Source organism: Macaca mulatta, chromosome 6, assembly GCF_049350105.2.
Source record: "Macaca mulatta isolate MMU2019108-1 chromosome 6, T2T-MMU8v2.0, whole genome shotgun sequence".
NCBI lineage: Eukaryota > Metazoa > Chordata > Mammalia > Primates > Cercopithecidae > Macaca > Macaca mulatta.
This window is the reverse complement of record NC_133411.1, coordinates 138,815,922-138,835,231: the sequence shown is the minus strand read 5'-3', so window position 1 is coordinate 138,835,231 and position 19,310 is coordinate 138,815,922. Positions and strand designations below refer to the sequence as shown.

At 39.1% G+C, this 19,310-nt stretch overlaps 1 protein-coding gene across 1 annotated transcript in view; it reads right to left on the bottom strand.

The window, feature by feature from the left end:
* Positions 1-9,782, bottom strand: part of CHSY3 (chondroitin sulfate synthase 3) — a 288,946-nt gene extending 279,164 nt beyond the window's left edge. The window contains exons 1-2 of the mRNA XM_001099447.5: positions 8,628-9,782; positions 5,884-6,167 (exon numbers count right to left, since the gene is read on the bottom strand). Of these exons, the coding sequence (XP_001099447.5) occupies positions 5,884-6,167; positions 8,628-9,429 (1,086 nt within the window). The 5' untranslated portion in view covers positions 9,430-9,782. The remainder of the gene's footprint in view (positions 1-5,883; positions 6,168-8,627) is intronic.
* Positions 9,783-19,310: the final 9,528 nt, after the last annotated feature.

The following is a 19,310-nucleotide window of genomic DNA, read 5'->3' as shown; positions in this document are numbered from 1 at the left end:
GGGATGGGAGTGGGAAGAGTAGGTGTGAGAAGCTTACTGCTTTTAGTAAAGTTAAAAACTAAATTGTGACTGAATCAGACCAAGAAAAGATTTTGAAAGACTGAATTTTAAAATAAAAATCCCTGCTTTATATTTTTCATATATATGAATATACTTTGGGGACATAAACATGTTCATGATTGAGTAAAATCAACATTAGAAAAGAGGGAAATTTGGCCGGGCGCAGTGGCTCATGCCTGTAATCCCATCACTTTGGGAGTTCAAGGTAGGCAGATCACCTGAGGTCGGGAGTTCAAGGCAAGCCTGACCAACATGGAGAAACCCCATCTCTACTAAAAAAAATATAAAGTTAGCTGGGCGTGGTGGTGCATGTCTGTAATACCAGCTACTCAGGAGGCTGAGGCAGGAGAATCACTTGAACCTGGGCAGGGGAGGTTGCAGTGAGCCAAGATCGTACCATTGCATTCCAGCCTAGACGACAAGAGTGAAACTCCGTGTCAAAAAAAAAAAAGAGTGAAATGTATATGGAATAGGAAGCTAAGAAGGATGTGCAGCAGCCCTGTAAGAATAACACAGATATTTTAACCTTAAAAATTTGTTATTAAGAACTTATTGATAGTTCAGTTTCTTATGGTACAGCCTTCTGATACTACTTACCAGCTCAGGAAAACACTGCCAGAATATATCCTTTTGTGAAATAATGTAATTTCCTAGGGTGTTTACAGACTTTAAGGAACTAAGATTGAACATAAAACATTCTAGTGTAAAATTATCACTTTAAGAAGTCAAATAAAAATCTAGTTAGTCTTACGAAATAATTTTTAAAACTACAGAGAAATATTTTTACCAACATAGAACTCTGTTGTCTTTGAAATAACATTTAATTGAATGAAACTGATATCTTCTTTGGCTCTATTTTAGTGCAAACATTAAAATGATAAATACAAACTTTTCTTAAGCTGACTCTTAGAAAAAATGCAAAACTCCTTCAAAGGGAGAAGAATAACCATCAGAATTAAAATTATTTTATGATTTGAATATAAATGATCATGTTAAAAACAAAATCAAAAAACAAAACTTTCAGTTCTGCTAATACATAAAATGAACATGGATGTATAAATAATTTTTAACAGTGAGAATATTTTTGTTATTTACTAAAAACATATCTATAATAAAATGTAACTATGTTATATAATAATACAATTTTAATGGCCAAATTTATAACATATTAACTCTTCCATAAATTAAAATATTTAAAATATACCTCTCAGTATCACTGGAAAATCACTTCATTTTCTAGAGAATATTATCATGAAACTTGCAATATATGGATTGTCCAGTTCAAAAGATCAAAACTTTTACGCCTACATAAGCCAGGAAGGGAAAATAAACGTGCAGGAAGAGTCTTACAGACAATAACAGGACATGAAAGGAACTGTAGATTGCCTGCCTCTGCTAAAGATGTCAAAAAACAAAAACAAAAACAAAAACCTTAAAATACTCTATGTGCCAAACAATGTTTAAGAGCCATATGCAGTCTCCCAAACTGCCAGATTGCAGCTCTAGAAAAGCAGTAGCCAAGATAGAGCTCAACCAAAAGTGTGATCTTTGCCAACAGGAGAGGCCAATAAATTCTAACACTTGCAGAGTGAATAGAATAGAATGACTTCTTCATGAGCATGCATGCTTCATTCAGTTAGTAATCTTTGCTTATAAAGTTTGAGGTATAACCCATGAAGTCTGTTGATTATTAACATCTGCCATATGGCCTTAAAACAAGATGCCTCAATCCCAGGTGGGAAAGGGAGAATCTCAATTTAGACTCTCCGGTGATCACAGGCACACAAAGAACCAGTCTGTGTAAGGTTCACCCTCAACCAAAGGCCTCTTTATTCTGAACAGGTCAGGCCATGTTGGAGCCCTAACTGTGATCTACTGCGGTCTGGGTGCACATCCTGTGATCTTTTAAGATACCTAGGTTGGCCTTTATGAGCACATTAATTTACTAGGAACCTGATGAAAAGCAGTACATATCAAAATACATTTGAAATTTATCACTCAAGCGGAAGGAAATAGAAAAAGTGAGCAGAAAAGACAGAGAAAAAGAGCAAGAGACCAACAAGCAAGACAGACTTCCTCAGACCACCTGGGCCTTATTGTGAGAAAGGCCGGAAGCTGCAGATCATTACCTCAAAGACCTGAGGTACACCGGGACTTTCTTCCCTACTGAAGATGCCAGAGAAACTCAAAAAAGGTGGCCATTGTTCTGGCAATTAATTTAGAAATCTATACAGTAATATTTTTCCTTACGTAGATCTGTTTGGGATTCTTTACATATGTATATTAAATAATAATTTGTTAGGTAATATTTTCCACACAACATCCTCAAATTCACTTATATATATATCTTATACATATTAGGTGCAAAGACTGAAACAAATATTTGTAATGCATTTTTAAAACAGGTGTCTATATTTCAGAGTAAGTTTCACTAATGCTGAATTCCTCATATTTCTAAAATACTGCAACATACTGGTTTCTTATTCTTTACCAAAAAAAGCTTAACTCTCTGAGAATTCATTTTTTATTTTGACCTTTTTGATATAAATGAATCACCCATCCATTACTAATAATTATTACGGGAAATATATGAATCCATGTTGTATAATACAGTACGTGATATCTATAACATTAGAATAATAAAAACTAACATCTATTGAAAATGTACCATGTGCCAGACACTACCTTAAGGGCTTTACATGGATCATTTCACCTAATCTTTTCTGAAATGTATGAGATAAATGCTCTTATAAACTCTACTTTCAGTTGAATTACACAAGACTTAAAGAAGTAACCTGCGAAAGACAATTAAACTAGTAAATGTTAAAATGGTGGCTCAAACCCCAGTTCAAATCCCCCCATCATCTTTCTCTCTCTTTCTCTTTCTCTTTTACAATATATTTTTAATGGTACATACAAACACAGAGAAAGTAATTTCAGTTTAGCAGTTAAGAATCATACTGGAAGCTTCATTCCTAGATTTTATAAAGAATATAACTTATATTCAAGGAAAACTAACAATTATATATTTTATTTAATAATCTTACAATTCTCTTTTTATAAGATCTGCAAGCGTGTTCACCATTTTTAAAAGATGACATTCTATCATGAACATTTGATCTATTCAAACTCAAAAATCATGAACATGCTGTCTTAACAAGACTCTCAACTCTGAAAGAACTTTTATTAGGAGGATAAACAAACAAACAAAAAAAATTGTAAAATTTGTGAAAGGGACAGATAAAGGAAATTTAAAATTTTACGAAAATTCTATCGCAGATAGTGCTTTTAAAAGAACTATGGGAAAAAAGTAATGATCAATTTCATAGCTTTTTTAATGAGCAGATGTAAAATCTCACCTTTACTGAGAATGCCAACCTGGAGTAGAATAGACCAATCTTTCTATATAATATGAACAGTATCATACATGGACATCATTTCCACTAACATAAAATCCAAATTAGAAAGTGAAGTATGGCATCTGTGAATGTTATACCCAGTTTAGCTGTGCCCCAAGTTACCTACTTAGGTGTCTCATGAAACACAGAACACATTCTAGTATTAAAATTTAGATATCATTTCTTTGTATATATATCTTTATTAATTTTGCTAACAATGCTTTTTCACATATCTCTTGGTAATAAAATTTACCATCACTTCTCTACGTAAGACTTTTGAGACTTTGTATTATAATTAAATCAATGCGTCCTTTAAATTAATACTGTTTAAATAGCTCCTTTAAAGACTGAAATCCAAAAACAAAGTAAATTCTATATAATAGCTTAGAAAAACATAAAGTCAACAGTAGTTATCTAGAAAACATTTTCTAATGCTAGGGAAACATGTTGAGATGATTAGTTTAGTTTTATACAGATTCGTAAGTCAGTGATGGTCAAGTGTCAGTCTAAATTCAAATGTATTACAAAAAGTACTGAAAGTGTTATATTCACCAGGTTACAGCCTGTAAGACTTGGAATCTCTTTTGTTTCCTCTTACATCAGTTAATAAAAGGATCTAAGATTGCACTTATTCTAACAGACAGGGTGCACATCTATAATATAACTTCTCTTCACTTTAACCAGGACAAAGGCCTATATTATAAATAAAATATTAAATCAATTTTTGAGCTCCCAATTTTGTGCATATCTTACTCTCTTGAACATGAAGGAATGGAATGCTAGGTGAAGACTAGGCCTTCATAGCAGAATCAATGAGAACTTGAAAAGAAGAATGTTTAAACACTATCTTGGTTAAAATTTTACATATTATATTAAGGTAATAAAGTATCATATAAAACAATAATTTCCCATCTATATTGTTAACTACAGATGAGATTTTTTTACTTATCCATACAAATATGTTTTTACTTATCCATGTAAAGTAAATATCTGCAAAATAATAACATTATGTAAACAAAATCAACTGAATATGTTCTCTGTATTAAAAATTTTTGTCTTTTACTTTGTTTTATAACAAAGGAAGAAATATTGTATTGAGTTTATTCTAGATGACCTGTCTCTAAACTGTAATGTTTTCACATAAATTTTTATCCTAAAGGGTAGTTGTAGGACGGTTTTTATAAATTACCATTTTATTATCAAAATAAATTAGCAACATAATCATTTTAAATTTTCATGCCTATTTCAAATGACTAATAATTTTTACTTTCTGTAATGTATAAAATATGTCCCCAAAGTATAAATACCACAAAGCATAAAAGAGAAAGCAAAATTAACTAAAGTGAGACTACACTTACAAGAAAAACAAATGAAACTGTGTATTTAGTGACTTCACAGGGAACATATTTCCATAAAATGTTTCTTCTATACTAAGTGACATGAAAAATTTGAAAACATAAACAAAGGAGTTAAGATATAATTTACAAAGCTGTGCACTCTGTAGCTAAAATAATACTAAATTCCAACTACTTGAAAACCAAACTATACTAAAGACAATACATTATTTTAACGTTAAATAAATTTTTATAAAAATTATCTATTAGGAAGTGTATTTTAAATAAAATGTTGTTACATTTCAAAATCAATTTCTGAAGGAAAAAATCTCAAAGTATTTCATAAAAATGATCACGGCAACAAATAAATAGCTAAGATTATTTAAATAATTGTTCCTCTTCAGAAAATAGCATAGAAATAGACATAAACAAATTTTAGGGAATCTGTCAAAAATACTAAGCAGCTACTGAACACCATTTAAACTTCTGCTTTTTTTCCAGACAACTCATTCCTTTTATATGCCTAAGGAAATACAGTGACTGGAATTTTGTGAATACATCTACCATAAGTGATACACTATTAGTTTACTTTTCTAATACCTTTAAAAATGTGTTAAATTTCCACTGGAAAATATCCAAAGAAACTTCAGATTTTAACCATTTAAAAACAAAGAGATGCCATTACACACCTAACCAAAAATAAAATAAAATAAAAAGGCACAGTACCAAATGCTAAAGGCTACAGCTGAAGAGAGGAGTAAAATTACACCCTTGTTAGAGAAGAGAAATAGATTCACGTGTATATAAGCACCAATAAATCAAGCAGAGGAGGATATAAGAATGTTCCAGAGATGTGGCCATAAGTATAGGCCACTGCTTGAAGTTAAGGGGCATGCTAATAACAAAGTCTCAGACAGGCCCTGACACCTAATGAGAAAGTTATCTCCCACTCTTGTATCCCCAAAGGGCTGCTACTATCACTTTCAAGTAGATACAAAGATACAGAGACAATGAATAGAATTGCTGCCCTAGATTATAAAAAGGCATATACATGTACTATGTGAACATTTTCATCACAGCTCAAGGCTTACCTCATAAGACCAGACACATTGAGTCCCACCAAAACGGCGAACGCATCTTCCTACTTCCACATCCTCGTGAGTCGTGTACATTTCTCTAAGGCATTCACCAATATGTGGCACCATCCTCCTGAGAACTTCTCGGCTAAAGATCATGCCAGGTCCTCCCATACAGAAGTTCTCCCCAGGCTCCAGTCCCAGCTTTCCAAGCTCTTCAATATTCCCCAGGCCAGTCTGCCCCAGGTAGAGAGGCTTACTGCTGTTTAGTGATCTAAGAAACTCTTCTAACTTATCACCTACAAAAAGAAAGGCAACAATTACTATGTCTCCTTATTTCATAATCACTTATAATGTACAAGGTAAGGGGCAGAACTTTAAACATTGTGCTTAAACTCCTCAGTCTTACACAATTGAACAGAAGAAAAAACCTCTTCCAATATTCTATTATTTTGAAAACACTAATTCATATTTATTAATTAAAACATATTAAAATTATATCAGCTTCTTAAGGTCACTGAAAAACCTTAACAGCTCTGACAAACACCAATTTTCTGTAAAAGGTGAAATAATAACAAGGAAAGTAAAGACAGGTTTCTCAGTATATTTGAAGTAACAAAAAGTTCCCAGGAATATAAAATAATATTAAATAATGGTATTTAGCATTGTTTTGGCTGACTGTTGACACCTAATAATTATTTTTTACTCATAATTGGTTTAGTTCAGTGTTTTGCCATTAATTAAACTTCAGTCATATACAACCCACACAGTTTTGGAGGGTGTTTGAATCAAACCTGTCTTGAAATTTAATTTGAGAAGGCACCTTTTTAGAAAAAAAAGTTTGCCAAAAATTAGTGTAATTGGTTTCACTTGTAGTTTGTAAGTTCAGGAAAAAAACTTTTAAAAATAAAAATTTGCAGGTAAAACAGTTCAGAAGCACTTGGTATTCTAAGTGATACACTGGAATAAGTAGAGAGTCACCTTCTTCATACTCCCAGTCAGCATCTTTACTGCCATTTTTGATGAGCACAGCATCTGCAGTCATTATCTTGATCCCATGCCTTGCCCCTTGTATCTCAATGAGTTTCAGCTATTATTGGGTTCTTAATACAAAATACATTTCATTCTTAATAGAAATTGAAATAATATGTCATTTTAATGTTCTGAAGGACAATCTTTCAAAGCATTAAAACAAATGAAAGAAGTAGGTGCTGTTGATGCATTTTATAAATTCTCTGCAAAGTGTGGCAAACTTCTGCTAGGAAACCTTTGAAATTTTGACACATCCAAGACAAGGAACTTAAAGTAGAGGACGCTTTTTTCTTTGAGTCAATCCTAAATATCACTGTTAAAAATGTCATGGGACCATTCTTTATTTTTGTATCCAATTATCAGTACTTTTTATTCCAATCAGCTCTAGAGTGACTTCCCTCCTTCCAATCCAAACCCAAGAGATCTCTAGTTATTATGATTACACTAATTCCTTGTGCCAAAATGTGACAGTTAGGGTTTATTGTTTGGCTTTTTGTTTGTTTTTCTTGCATTGTGTGAAAAGTACTATCTGAATCAGGAGAAAGCAGCAAGGCTTTCTCCTGATTCGGATAGAGTCAAGGCATAAAATAAGGAAGGGCTGCCCCCCTTTGACCAAGAAGCTAGGAAATGTGGAAAGCTCAGAGAAACCTCATTCAGTACAACCCTGCTGCTTCCCTTGCGTTCCTCCCCATCTCTGCAACTGGCTGGACTGGAAAGATTCACTTCCCTGACCTAAAGAACTTTGATCCGCTGAGTTTAGAAATTCTCTGTCCAGAGCCGCCCACATTCCGGGAAGAAGACCGCGCCTCTTTTAAACTGACAAAAAAGTTTTTTCTTGCTGTGGCTGCCTGTGGTTCTGGGAAGAACTTCCAGCCTCTGCTTATCACCGCGGCCACCAAAATGCACTGGAAAGGAACCAGTACTAGTGTGTGCTAGTACAGTCTGCTGTTCCCGGGGTCTGGCTTATCAGTGGGTGCTTTCCTCTTCTTCCCCACCACTAATTCCTTACAATATGCCCATCCTCTCAGGGTTTTATTGAGGTGTGGCGGGGGATGGGAGACGGCTTGGTGCTGCACTGTAGTGGCTGAAAAGAGCAGCGTGCTAGGGCGGTGGGGATGGCCAGGGACTCCCAGTGTGTGGAGAGTTGAGCCAAAGGGAAGGGAACACGTAGGAAAGGGTCCCGGACAGCGAAGATGATTCCTCAATCTGAGCAGTTCCAAAAGTGCGCTAGATCCAGTTTAAACAAAAGAGCAAGATTCAAAGCAAGAACACTGGATCTCCAAACTGGTTGTAGCCAGCATCCTCCGTCTTCCCTTCCTGCACCAAAGACCACGCCCCTCTGGACCGATTGGGGAAACTACCATCAGCAGGGGCTTTCAGAGGAGGGCAGAGTGGGAATGGCCTTTGGTTTAGCTCTACGGTCCCTTTTCTAACCTCTCCCACACGGTAAAGACTGAGGGACAAGAGCGAGGCGGCACCGAAAACAGCAAGTGAGGAAGGCGAATAAAGCCAGGCAGGTGTGAGAAGGGTCCAGATTGCAGAAGAGGAGGAACTGGCTACGAATTATGGGCGGATGCAAGGGGTGGGGAGGGCGGGCCAGGGCCTGTGGGAGCCGGGAGCACGTGCTGGCAGAGAAGCAGCGGAGGGGCTGGGCAGGGGCTAGGGCCGGTTACAGAGAAAGGAGTTGGGGAGGCGGACAGGCTGGAAAGCCGGCGCAGGGAGGTCACCTTTGATGTAGACATCGTCGTCGGCGCGCATGAACCACTCATACTTGTCCAGGTAGTGGTCGTGCATGTACTTGATCATCATGAAGGACTTTTTCTGGGGAGGATAGGAGTCGTCCACACCCGGCAGCGCGATGACAGGCAGGGGTGGCGGGGGCTGGCCGGCGTTGGGGGGCTGCTGGCTGGAAAAGAACTCCACGCGGCCGGGGATGAAACGCGCCCAGGTCCGCTGCGCGGCCAGCGCGCGGCTGCCCAGGTACTTCTGCGCGGTCATCACCCCCACGTATAGGAAGTCCCGGGGTCGGGCGCTCGGGGCGGCAGCACCCCCGTCCCCGCTGCCGTTGTGGCTACTCCCTGGCCGGCCGCCTCTCCGCTGCCCAGCCGCGCCCCTGTCCTCCTCCTCGGGTTGCCCCTCGGCCGCTGGAGCACCGGGAAGCCCTGTCGCACCCTCAGGCTCGCGTCCTCGCCGCCGCTGCTGCAGCAGAGGTGGCTGCTGCCAGGGGCTACTTCGAAAACTGGTGATTCCGGGGGCTGCCTCGGGCAGCGGTGGCCCCTGGAGCTCCTGGCGCGCGGGGGGCGGTGACTGCTCCTGCCGTGGCCGGGACTGGAGCTGGAGGAGCGGCTGCTGAGCGCCGGCGCCGGGGCCAGCCGCGGAGCGACCGTAGTAGGAGCAGAGGCTGGAGCCGCGTCTCTTCCTCTCGCTCAGCTCCGCCACCCTGGGGGCGATGAGCCAGGACGCGGCGGTGAAGCCCAGTACCAGCCCTAATGCCACGCTCATCCACGGGCGGCGGGAGCGCACAGCCATCGCGGCTGCCCCGGGCGCGGACGCTCGCTGGGCTGCTGCGGCGGGGCACGCGGGTTCCCCGGCTCACACCCGCCCCTCCTCCGCCTTTGCGCCCCCAGCCCCGGCCGCAGCCCGCCGCCTAGGCGCCGACACCGGCTGGAGGTCGGAGCGCCGCGGACGCCTCGATTGCCGCGGGCTGCAGCTGCCTGCCAGGCTCTCGCTCGGCTCTGGGCCGGGGCTCCGAGCGAGGGTCGGGAGTGAAACTTCTCCCGGCGGCGACGGTGGCGGCGGCGGCGGCAGCGAGAGGAGCTGCAGGAGGAGGAGGAGCAGCGGCGGCGGCAACGCGTCCGCTCCTAGGCTGCCACCCTGTCACTGGCGCGCCTGGGCCCTCCCTCCTCTCTTCTTCCCGAGCCCCCGCCCTCGCTCCCGCCTCCCGCTCCCCCCGCCGCCGGGCTCCGAGCTGGCCCGGAGGGGGAGCCGCAGGCGGCACCGCTGCCAGCCGGAGGGAAGCGCGGGCCGCGGTATTTCCCCGTCACCCGCCCTTGGACGGCCCCCGTCCGCGCCTCAGTCCAGAGCCGGCCTCCTCTCCGGAAGGAAACGATCCCTGTCGGGCCGCCTCCGGCTTGCAGCGCCGACGCCCCCTCTTCCCTCCTCCCCCAGCTCTTGCTCTTCGTCCCATTTCCCGTCCCATCCCGCCCCTCCGCTGGCCTCCCGACACTCGTGTCTGGGGGCTCTACTGGCCTCCTCCCGGCGCCTAGGCTCCGCTGACCTCATCGGCGGAGCTCGGGTCCGGGAGCCCCCACTAAGTTCGTTGCTGTCCCTCCGGGCTCTCCTCCCCCGGCCCACAGCCGGGTACGTCCTGGCGTGACCCTTCCCACTCTGCCCCGCCCCGGGTCTGCCAGGGCGCCACTCTTCGCGTTTTTCCGTCCTTTCCACGTTGTTCTTACCGCTGCCCCTCCGCGCCTTCTCTCTCTACTCGGTCATTTGTCAGGAAACCCAACGTCCCATCCCAGCACCTCTCCTCCCAGCCTAACTTCCCTCCTACCTGCATCCTCCACCAGCTCTCCTCAGTCCATCACAGAAGTACCATTGTCGTTTGGAGTCTCTCCTAAGAAAATCTCTGAGGGATTGGAAATACTTACCCTGAAAGGCTGAGGGAGATGATGGTGACTGGGGGTTCAATCCCCAAAGAACGTAAAAATCCCATGTCCACCTGTTGACTTGGAAAACCTGAGGCTGCCTAATGGTCTCCCCCTCGGCTCTCCTGATGATAGCTGTTCTAGAAATGAGAACCATGGTCTATTTTCAGTCTTGGTAGAAGATTGGCTCAGTGAGACTGTCAAATAGTGGAGAAAGGGGCATACATTCACAGGGCCAATACCCTGAAGATCCAAAGGGAAGAAAGTCTTACCCCCACAAAATAAGTGAACTTAATCAAAAAATAAAATGGAAGATACGATTTTTATTCTTGCCTATGAACCGTTTTATTTTCTAAGGCAAAGACAGGAAAATTTTACCTCTCCAATGAGGGAGGAAAGTTCTCCAGCAACAGAATCTCAAAAAAAGTTAAGCTGTATTGGCCAAAATCATTGTGACTTAGTTACGTTAGGAAGAAATTACCTGAAGGTATATGACATTTTGAAGAAGGGAGCATTAACAAATTTCTCTCTAAAGGTTGTGCATAAAGCTATAGTCTGGGGTGCTTTTGGCATTCCAAGCCCGCCCTTCTCTTCAAATTTCAGTCTTCTGTTTTAGACATCAAACGCAAGGGGATGGTATTGAATGGCATTAGACATAATGGCTCGATCCAGCGAGGTGCTGGCAGCGTCCCTGGAACACTAGGCCTGCCTGGAGTCCTTGGAGGAATGGTTCTTTCCACACCGGTCACTGGCTGTGCATGAGCACGTCTGACTGAATGTTTCATCTGCTGGACAATGAAGCTCCTTTTCCACATCTAGGTTTTGCCCAGAGACACTTGGGAATACAGATTATTAGACTCTCTCAAAGTTGAAGTTTAGTTAGAATACAAAGCTAGTCAAACAGACCCCTTCTGATTTGAAAATATATCTTCCCAAAGCCGTTTTAAAATTTCTAGAATAGTACTATTCAATAGAACTTTCACTATCATGGAAATTTTTTTTATTTGTTCTGATAAGACAGTAGCCACATAAAATTATGGAGCATTGAAAGGTGACTAGTGTGATTGACAAAATGAGTTTTCATTTTATTTAATTTTAATTACTTTTTATTTAAATAGCCCCATGTGGCTAGGGGTTACCATGTAGGACAGCACATTTCCAGAGGATTTCCTATTGCATATGGTCAACAGTGAAGGACAAATAAGTCCACCCACACACCAGTACCCTCTCCCCTGCAGTATTCAACTGGAGTTTATGGTAATGGATGTCATTCATGTAGTTGATCTACAAAATCATTAATTCTCATTGGGCATAACTAACCCATTCATCAACTGTTCGGAATATTTGGGGAGAAAGTTAATTTCATTCACTTATTCAACAAGTGTATATTAGAGATTAAACATTAGACAAGGTGGAAGGCTCTGGACATGGAGATGTCAACAAACTATTCAGTACTTCCCATCATGAAACTTATAGTGCATTGAAGAAGACAGACATTAAACATCACACTATGAAATGAATTACAATGGTGATAAATGATATGAACAGAAATACAGAGTACTCTGAGAATATTTATAAGAGCATCTAATTTAGTCTGGGAATCAGGGAAGGCACTAGAAAATATTCAAATAAAATGAAAGTCAGTGAAGTGATGTTACATATGAGGCAAGTGACCTTGGGCAAGTTATGAAAATTCTCTAAGTTTTGGATTTCTCATTTGTAAATTCATTTCTGTGAGGCTTTATTAATGTACTATATGAAGTGCTTAGCACAATGTTTAGTTCATTGTAGATGCTTGGCAAATGTTCTCCTCATTTCTAATCCCTTCCCTCATGCTAAAACCTCTCTCTCATGGTATCTATCATCTAATTTTTATTACATTTCATATTTTCATTTATTTAACAGATACTTACTTAGTATCTACTGTAAGGCAGACACTATTACTGAGAAGCAGAAGTAAACAAAACAAAGTCCTGACTTCATGGGTACACACACACACACACAAACGCAAGTGTGTATATGAAGTATTTTTACATATAAAGAAATAAATACATGTAATATGTTGGTGTAAGTGTTTATTTAAAAAATAGAGAAGGATAGTGAGTGTATTATGTGTTGGGTGAGGCCACTTAAAACTGATAGGTCAGGAAAGTTCTGTCTGATAATTTTAGCAGAGAACAGGAAAAAGTGAGGAAACTAATCCTGAAGATATCTGAAATAATATTTTTCAAGGAGAAGGAGTAGCTAACACAAGTCTTTGACACAGACATGTTATATTGAGAAGCAGCAGAGGCCAAAGTAGATTGGAAAAAGGAGGCAGTGGATGACTTGTTGATACTTTAGGTCAGTGCTGAATAGAATTATAATGTGAGCCACAAATGCAAGACATATAATTTAGTTTTTTTCTAGAAGCCTCATTTAAAAACAGATGAAATTGATTTTAATACTTTTTATTCAACTTAATATATCCAAAATATCAGGAGATATTTTACATTCTTTTTATTGATACTAATTTTTCAAAACCATTTTGTGCTCTCCACTTACAGCACATCTGAATTCAAACTAGCCACATTTCCAATGTTCAATAGACACAAGTGGTTAGGGACTACCATATTGGACAGTGCATATGTAGATCCTTGCAGACATTCATAAAGACTTTGGCTTTGATTCCAAGTGACAATGAAGCTGTTGTGTAGAGTAGTGATCTGGTTTTGTTTTATTGTTTACAAGGATCATTCTAGCTCCTATGGGGAGAAAATAAACTAGAGTGGGACAAGGGTAGAATTAGATAAAACATTGAAATCTTTATTGAAGTGACCCCATCACTTTAGAATAGAAGGGAAAAAGCAAGCCTCTTTTTTGTTCTTCCCGCACAGCATCTACCCCTTTCCTTATTTGTAATAAATAGAAGCTTTGGGAAAAGATTTTTATATAAATTTAATTTTATATGTATTGAGATTCCTGTCGTTATCTGTGGGAATTTCCCAAAGTCAGTAAAGTAATTTTCTCGTACTCACTTTTGTTCTGAAGATACATGATTTTACAGGAGGTAATTTTCTGGGAAATCTCTATCAAGAACTCACTTTTTTATTTTCACAACATTAAGTAATAAGTTATAGGAATAATTTAAGAAAAAAAATTTCAATTGGATATAAGGGTTGTTGAGGAGGAAATTTTCATGGAACTAACAATGAAGAAAAATAAACATAGTTGCATACCAAAATATAACAAAATCTATATACTATGTTAGAAGAAAGAATACACAAATACAGGTAATTCTATAATAATAACTCTGGGAAAAATGTCTCATATAGTTGCTGTTCTTATCTAAGCAAGAATGTACCAATAAGTATACTTGTGAACCATCTCATAAAATCTCTGTGAAGCAACTCAGTAGTGGATTTTGAGAAAAAAGCAATAATAAAATCCTCCTAAAATTATAATAGTTTACAAAGAAAATTACAAAACTGATTTTCTGTCTTTCCTAAACCCTTTAACAATTTCAAATATGTCCATATTAGACTACAGTAACATATGAATTATTTGCCGCCTTCTCTGAGTTGTAACTACTGGAACATAAGGTATCATCTGGATTCACAGTGAAGACAGATTTCTTCTTGTAGAGGTTGTGTTCCTGTGGCTTTGGAAAGACTTTAATGTCAACCACCCCAAGACAAAGTCTGCTACACTTAGCAGAAAGTCTTTGAGCAGACTACTTTAATGGAGCTACATTAGATATTAAAACTAATTGGAAAAGGTTACTAATAACATTAAAATCACAGACAAGGCACAAATGACTTTAAAGGGTGGAATCATTCTTTGATCATTTATGAAAGTGAAAGGTCAATGAATGTTCAGTTTATGCTTTTGCTACAGGCTATAATCAAGATTAGACTTGTCCTGACACTTTGAATCAGGATTTTACTAAGCTATTTTGAATGTTATCATTTTTTCTTGACAGATCAAGGCTGAGTTAATTTCGTTTGTGTGAAGCAACTGTGGCATCTAGTGGTTAATAATCATAATGGTAATTCAGTTTGTTCCTAAGGGATAAATTGTGTTACAAAATATTTTTTATATTGCCAAGGAGTATTATAATTATAGAGACATACTAAGATAACAATTTGATTCTATTTTTATTTTCTCAGAAATCAGCACATGAGGAGATGATCAAAATTAATATATTGAAATATGAAAAGGTAATTATTTACAGCATATCATAAAACTAGGTAAGTTTCTGGGCCTAGTATTAATCTACATTTAATCACCATGAAAATGTTGCAGTAAATTTTTTTACACTGATCAGATATTTGATGCTACCAAAGATTTATTAATCATGAATTACTTTTTAGGTATGATAATGCTATTGCAGCCTTGTTTTTTATAGAAAGAGTCCTTATTTTCTAAAATACATACTGAAATATTCATAAACTGGTATGATATCTGGGATTTAGATATATGGGATAGAGGGAGATGTAGATGTGACTAAGGTCTGATTGACCAGGTGTTGATTACTATTAGGGTAGGCAATTATCTTTGGATAAATTTGGATCTCTATAATAAAAAGGTTTTTTAAAAAAATACTTCATTTGTTTAAGGTCAGCACATACTCTTCATTTATTTTCTACAGATTTACCTAACCAAGAGATGGTCCACTTGTTTAAGCAATCAGTGAGAAGATCAATTGAGAGGAAAGAATGAAACTCCTCCTGTCACTTGGGAAAGGGTCAAAAAGCAATCAATTGAAATAAAAACATCCACTTCTTCCAGCCCCTCTTGGCCCCATGACAGTCTGAGACATAAGCAAAATACCCAATTGAGCTTTTACAAAGAAAAAGGGACTATTTACACATAATATTTTTGTAAGTAGTAATAGTCTATGATTAGGTAGTGGGCTGCAAAATCTCGAGTTCCTAATCACTAACCTGAATTTATGCTAAAAAAAAAAAAAAAAAAAAAAAAAGACTTTAATTTTTAATTGGCTCCGTTCACTACTTTCCTAAAATATGAATAATCTCCAATTCAATATTTCCTGTCTCAGAAAACTTAAAATAAAATGCATGTGCCACCTTCTTTCTGTTGCTTTAATTGTCAATCCCTGTTAATTACTTGGTTTTCCTTTCCTGTCCCATAGATCTGTGCTGTTCAGTAGAGATATAAAATTATCCACATATGTAATTTTAAAAATTTTAGTAGCCACATTTTGCGAAGCAAAGACATGTGAAATTAATCTGACTAATATACTTCATTTTATTTTCCTTAATATATGCAGTTCCAGTAGAGAGTAGAGTTGTGGGTATTTGAGACTGGGAAGCATAAGTGGGAGAAGGAGGAGAGCATGCATAAAGGATACAAAATCACAGCTAGATAGGAGGAATGAGTTTGGGTGTTCTGAAGCATCATAGGGTGAATATGGTTCATTATCATTTTTGTATATTTCCAAAAAGCTAGAAGAGAAGATTTTTGCATTTTCACAGCACAAAGAAAGGTAAAATGTTTCAGGTGATAGGTATCATATGCTAATTACCCTGATTTGATCATTATATATTATGTACATGTATTAAAATATCACTCTGTATCCCATAAATATACACAATTATTACATGTCAACTAAAACTAAAAGGATGGGGGAAGCTAAAACATTTTTTAAATTAAAGAAAATACCATTTCCGATTGTTCAATTCCCACCTATGAGTGAGAACATGCGGTGTTTGGTTTTTTGTCCTTGCCATAGTTTGCTGAGAATGATGGTTTCCAGCTTCATCCATGTCCCTACAAAGGACATGAACTCATTATTTATTTATTTATTTATTTATTTATTTATTTATTTTGAGACAGAGTCTTGCTCAGTCGCCCAGGCTGGAGTGTGGTGGTGCGATCTCAGCTCACTCCAAGTTCTGCCTCCCAGGTTCACGCCATTCTCCTGCTTCAGCCTCCCGAGTAGCTGGGACTACAGGCGTCCGCCACTACGCCCGGCTAATTTTTTTGTATTTTCAGTAGAGACGGGGTTTCACCGTGTTAGCCAGGATGGTCTCGATCTCCTGACTTCGTGATGCACCCGTCTCGGCCTCCCAAAGTGCTGGGATTACAGGCGTGAGCCACCGCGCCCAGCCGAACTCATCATTTTTAATGGCTGCATAGTATTCCATGGTGTATATGTGCCACATTTTCTTAATCCAGTCTATCATTGTTGGACATTTGGGTTGGTTCCAAGTCTTTGCTATTGTGAATAGTGCCGAAATAAACATACGTGTGCATGTGTCTTTATAGCAGCATGATTTATAATCCTTTGGGTATGTACCCAATAATGGGATGGCAGGGTCAAATGGTATCTCTAGTTCTAGATCCCTGAGGAATCACCACACTGTCTTCCACAATGGATGAACTAGTTTACAGTCCCACCAACAGTGTAAAAGTGTTCCTATTTCTCCACATCCTCTCCAGCACTTGTTCTTTCCTGACTTTTTAATGATCGCCATTCTACCTGGTGTGAGATGGTATCTCACTGTGGTTTTGATTTGCATTTCTCTGATGGCCAGTGATGATGAGCATTTTTTCATGTGTCTGTTGACTGCATAAATGTCTTCTTTTGAGACATGTCTGTTCATATCCTTCGTCCACTTGTTGATGGGGTTGTTTGTTTTTTTCTTGTAAATTTGTTTGAGTTCTTGGTAGGTTCTGGATATTAGCCCTTTGTCAGATGAGTAGATTGCAAAAATTTTCTCCCATTCTATTGGTTGCCTGTTCACTCTGATGGTATTTTATTTTGCTGTGCAGAGCTCTTTAGTTTAATTAGATCCCATTTGTCAATTTTAGTTTTTGTTGCCACTGCTTTTGGTGTTTTAGACGTGAAGTTCTTGCCCATGCCTATGTCCTGAATGGTATTGCCTAGGTTTTCTTCTAGGGTTTTTATGGTTTTAGGTCTAACATTTAAGTCTTTAATCCATCTTGAATTAATTTTTGTATAAGGTGTAAGGAAGGTATCCAGTTTCAGTTTTCTACGTATGGCTAGCCAGTTTTCCCAGCACCATTTGTTAATTAGGGAATCCTTTCCCCATTTCTTCTTTTTGTCAGGTTTGTCAAAGATCAGATGGTTGTGGATGTGTGGTATTATTTCTGAAGGCTCTGTTCTGTTCCATTGGGCTATATCTCTGTTTTGGTACCAGTACCATGCTGTTTTGGTTACCGTAGCTTTGTAGTATAGTTTGAAGTCAAGTAGCGTGATTCCTCCAGCTTTGTTCTTTTGTCTTACAATTGACTTGGCAATGCAAGCTCTTTTTTGGTTCCATATGAATTTAAAGTAGTTTTTTTCCAATTCTGTGAAGAAAGTCATTGGTAGCTTGATGGGGATGGCATTGAATCTGTAAATTACCTTGGGCAAAATGACCATTTTCACGATATTGATTCTTCCTATCCATGAGTATGGAATGTTCTTCCATTTGTCTGTATCCTCTTTTATTTCATGAGTAGTGGTTTGTAGTTCTCCTTGAAGAGGTCCTTCACATCCATTGTAAGTTGGATTCCTAGGTATTTTATTCTCTTTGAAGCAATTGTGAATGGGAGTTCACTCATGATTTGGCTCTCTGTTTGTCTCTTATTGGTGTATAAGAATGCTTATGATTTTTGCACATTGATTTTGTATCCTGAGACTTTGTTGAAGTTGCTTATCGGCTTAAGGAGATTTTGGCCTGAGACGATGGGGTTTTCTAGATATACAATCATATCATCTGCAAACAGGAACAATTTGACTTCTTCTTTTCCTAACTGAATACCCTTTATTTCTTTCTCCTGCCTGATTTCCCTGGACAGAACTTCCAACACGATGTTGAATAGGAGTGGTGAGAGAGGGCATCCCTGTCTTGTGCCAGTTTTCAAAGGGAATGCTTCCAGTTTTTGCCCATTCAGTATGATATTGGCTGTGGGTTTGTCATAAATAGCTCTTATTATTTTGAGACACGTTCCATCAATACTGAATTTATTGAGAGTTTTTAGCATGAAGGGCTGTTGAATTTTGTCAAAGAACTTTTCTGCATCTATTGAGATAATCATGTGATTTTTGTCATTGGTTCTGTTTATATGCTGGATTACATTTATTGATTTGCATATGTTGAACCAGCCTTGCATCCCAGAGATGAAGCCCACTTGATCATGGTGGATAAGCTTTTTGATGTGTTGCTGGATTTGGTTTGCCAGTATTTTATTGAGGATTTGGACACAGGAAGGGGAACATCACATACCGGGCCTGTTGTGGGGTGGGGGGAGTGGGGAGGGATAGCATTAGTAGATATACCTAATGTAAATGATGAGTTAATAGGTGCAGCACACCAACATGGCACATGTATACATATGTAACAAACCTGCACGTTGTGCACATGTACCCTAGAACTTAAAGTATAATTTAAAAAAATAAAAAAGAGAAGGTAGTTGAGGGTAGTAGGTTTCTGGGTTATTTAAATATTTTATTTTTTCTTATTTGTACTTAATTTTCTACATGGCACTGAGAATCTAAAGCAAGTTGAGTATTGTGCATGTCTTTGTTCTCAAACAGCAGCCGTGGCCATAATAATGGCAGGATACCTACAGCTTACTAAGACTCCCTTTCACATAGCTCCTATGCATTCTACAGTTGGAGAACGTGAGTTCCAGGAGATTTGTTTACCAGACCAGTTTATGCTAGGATGGGACAGAATGGGAGTTAGAGGTGCTGAAAAAATGGAAACCTTTCGTGTTACCACATTTCTGTCATTCAGTATCTAAAAATTA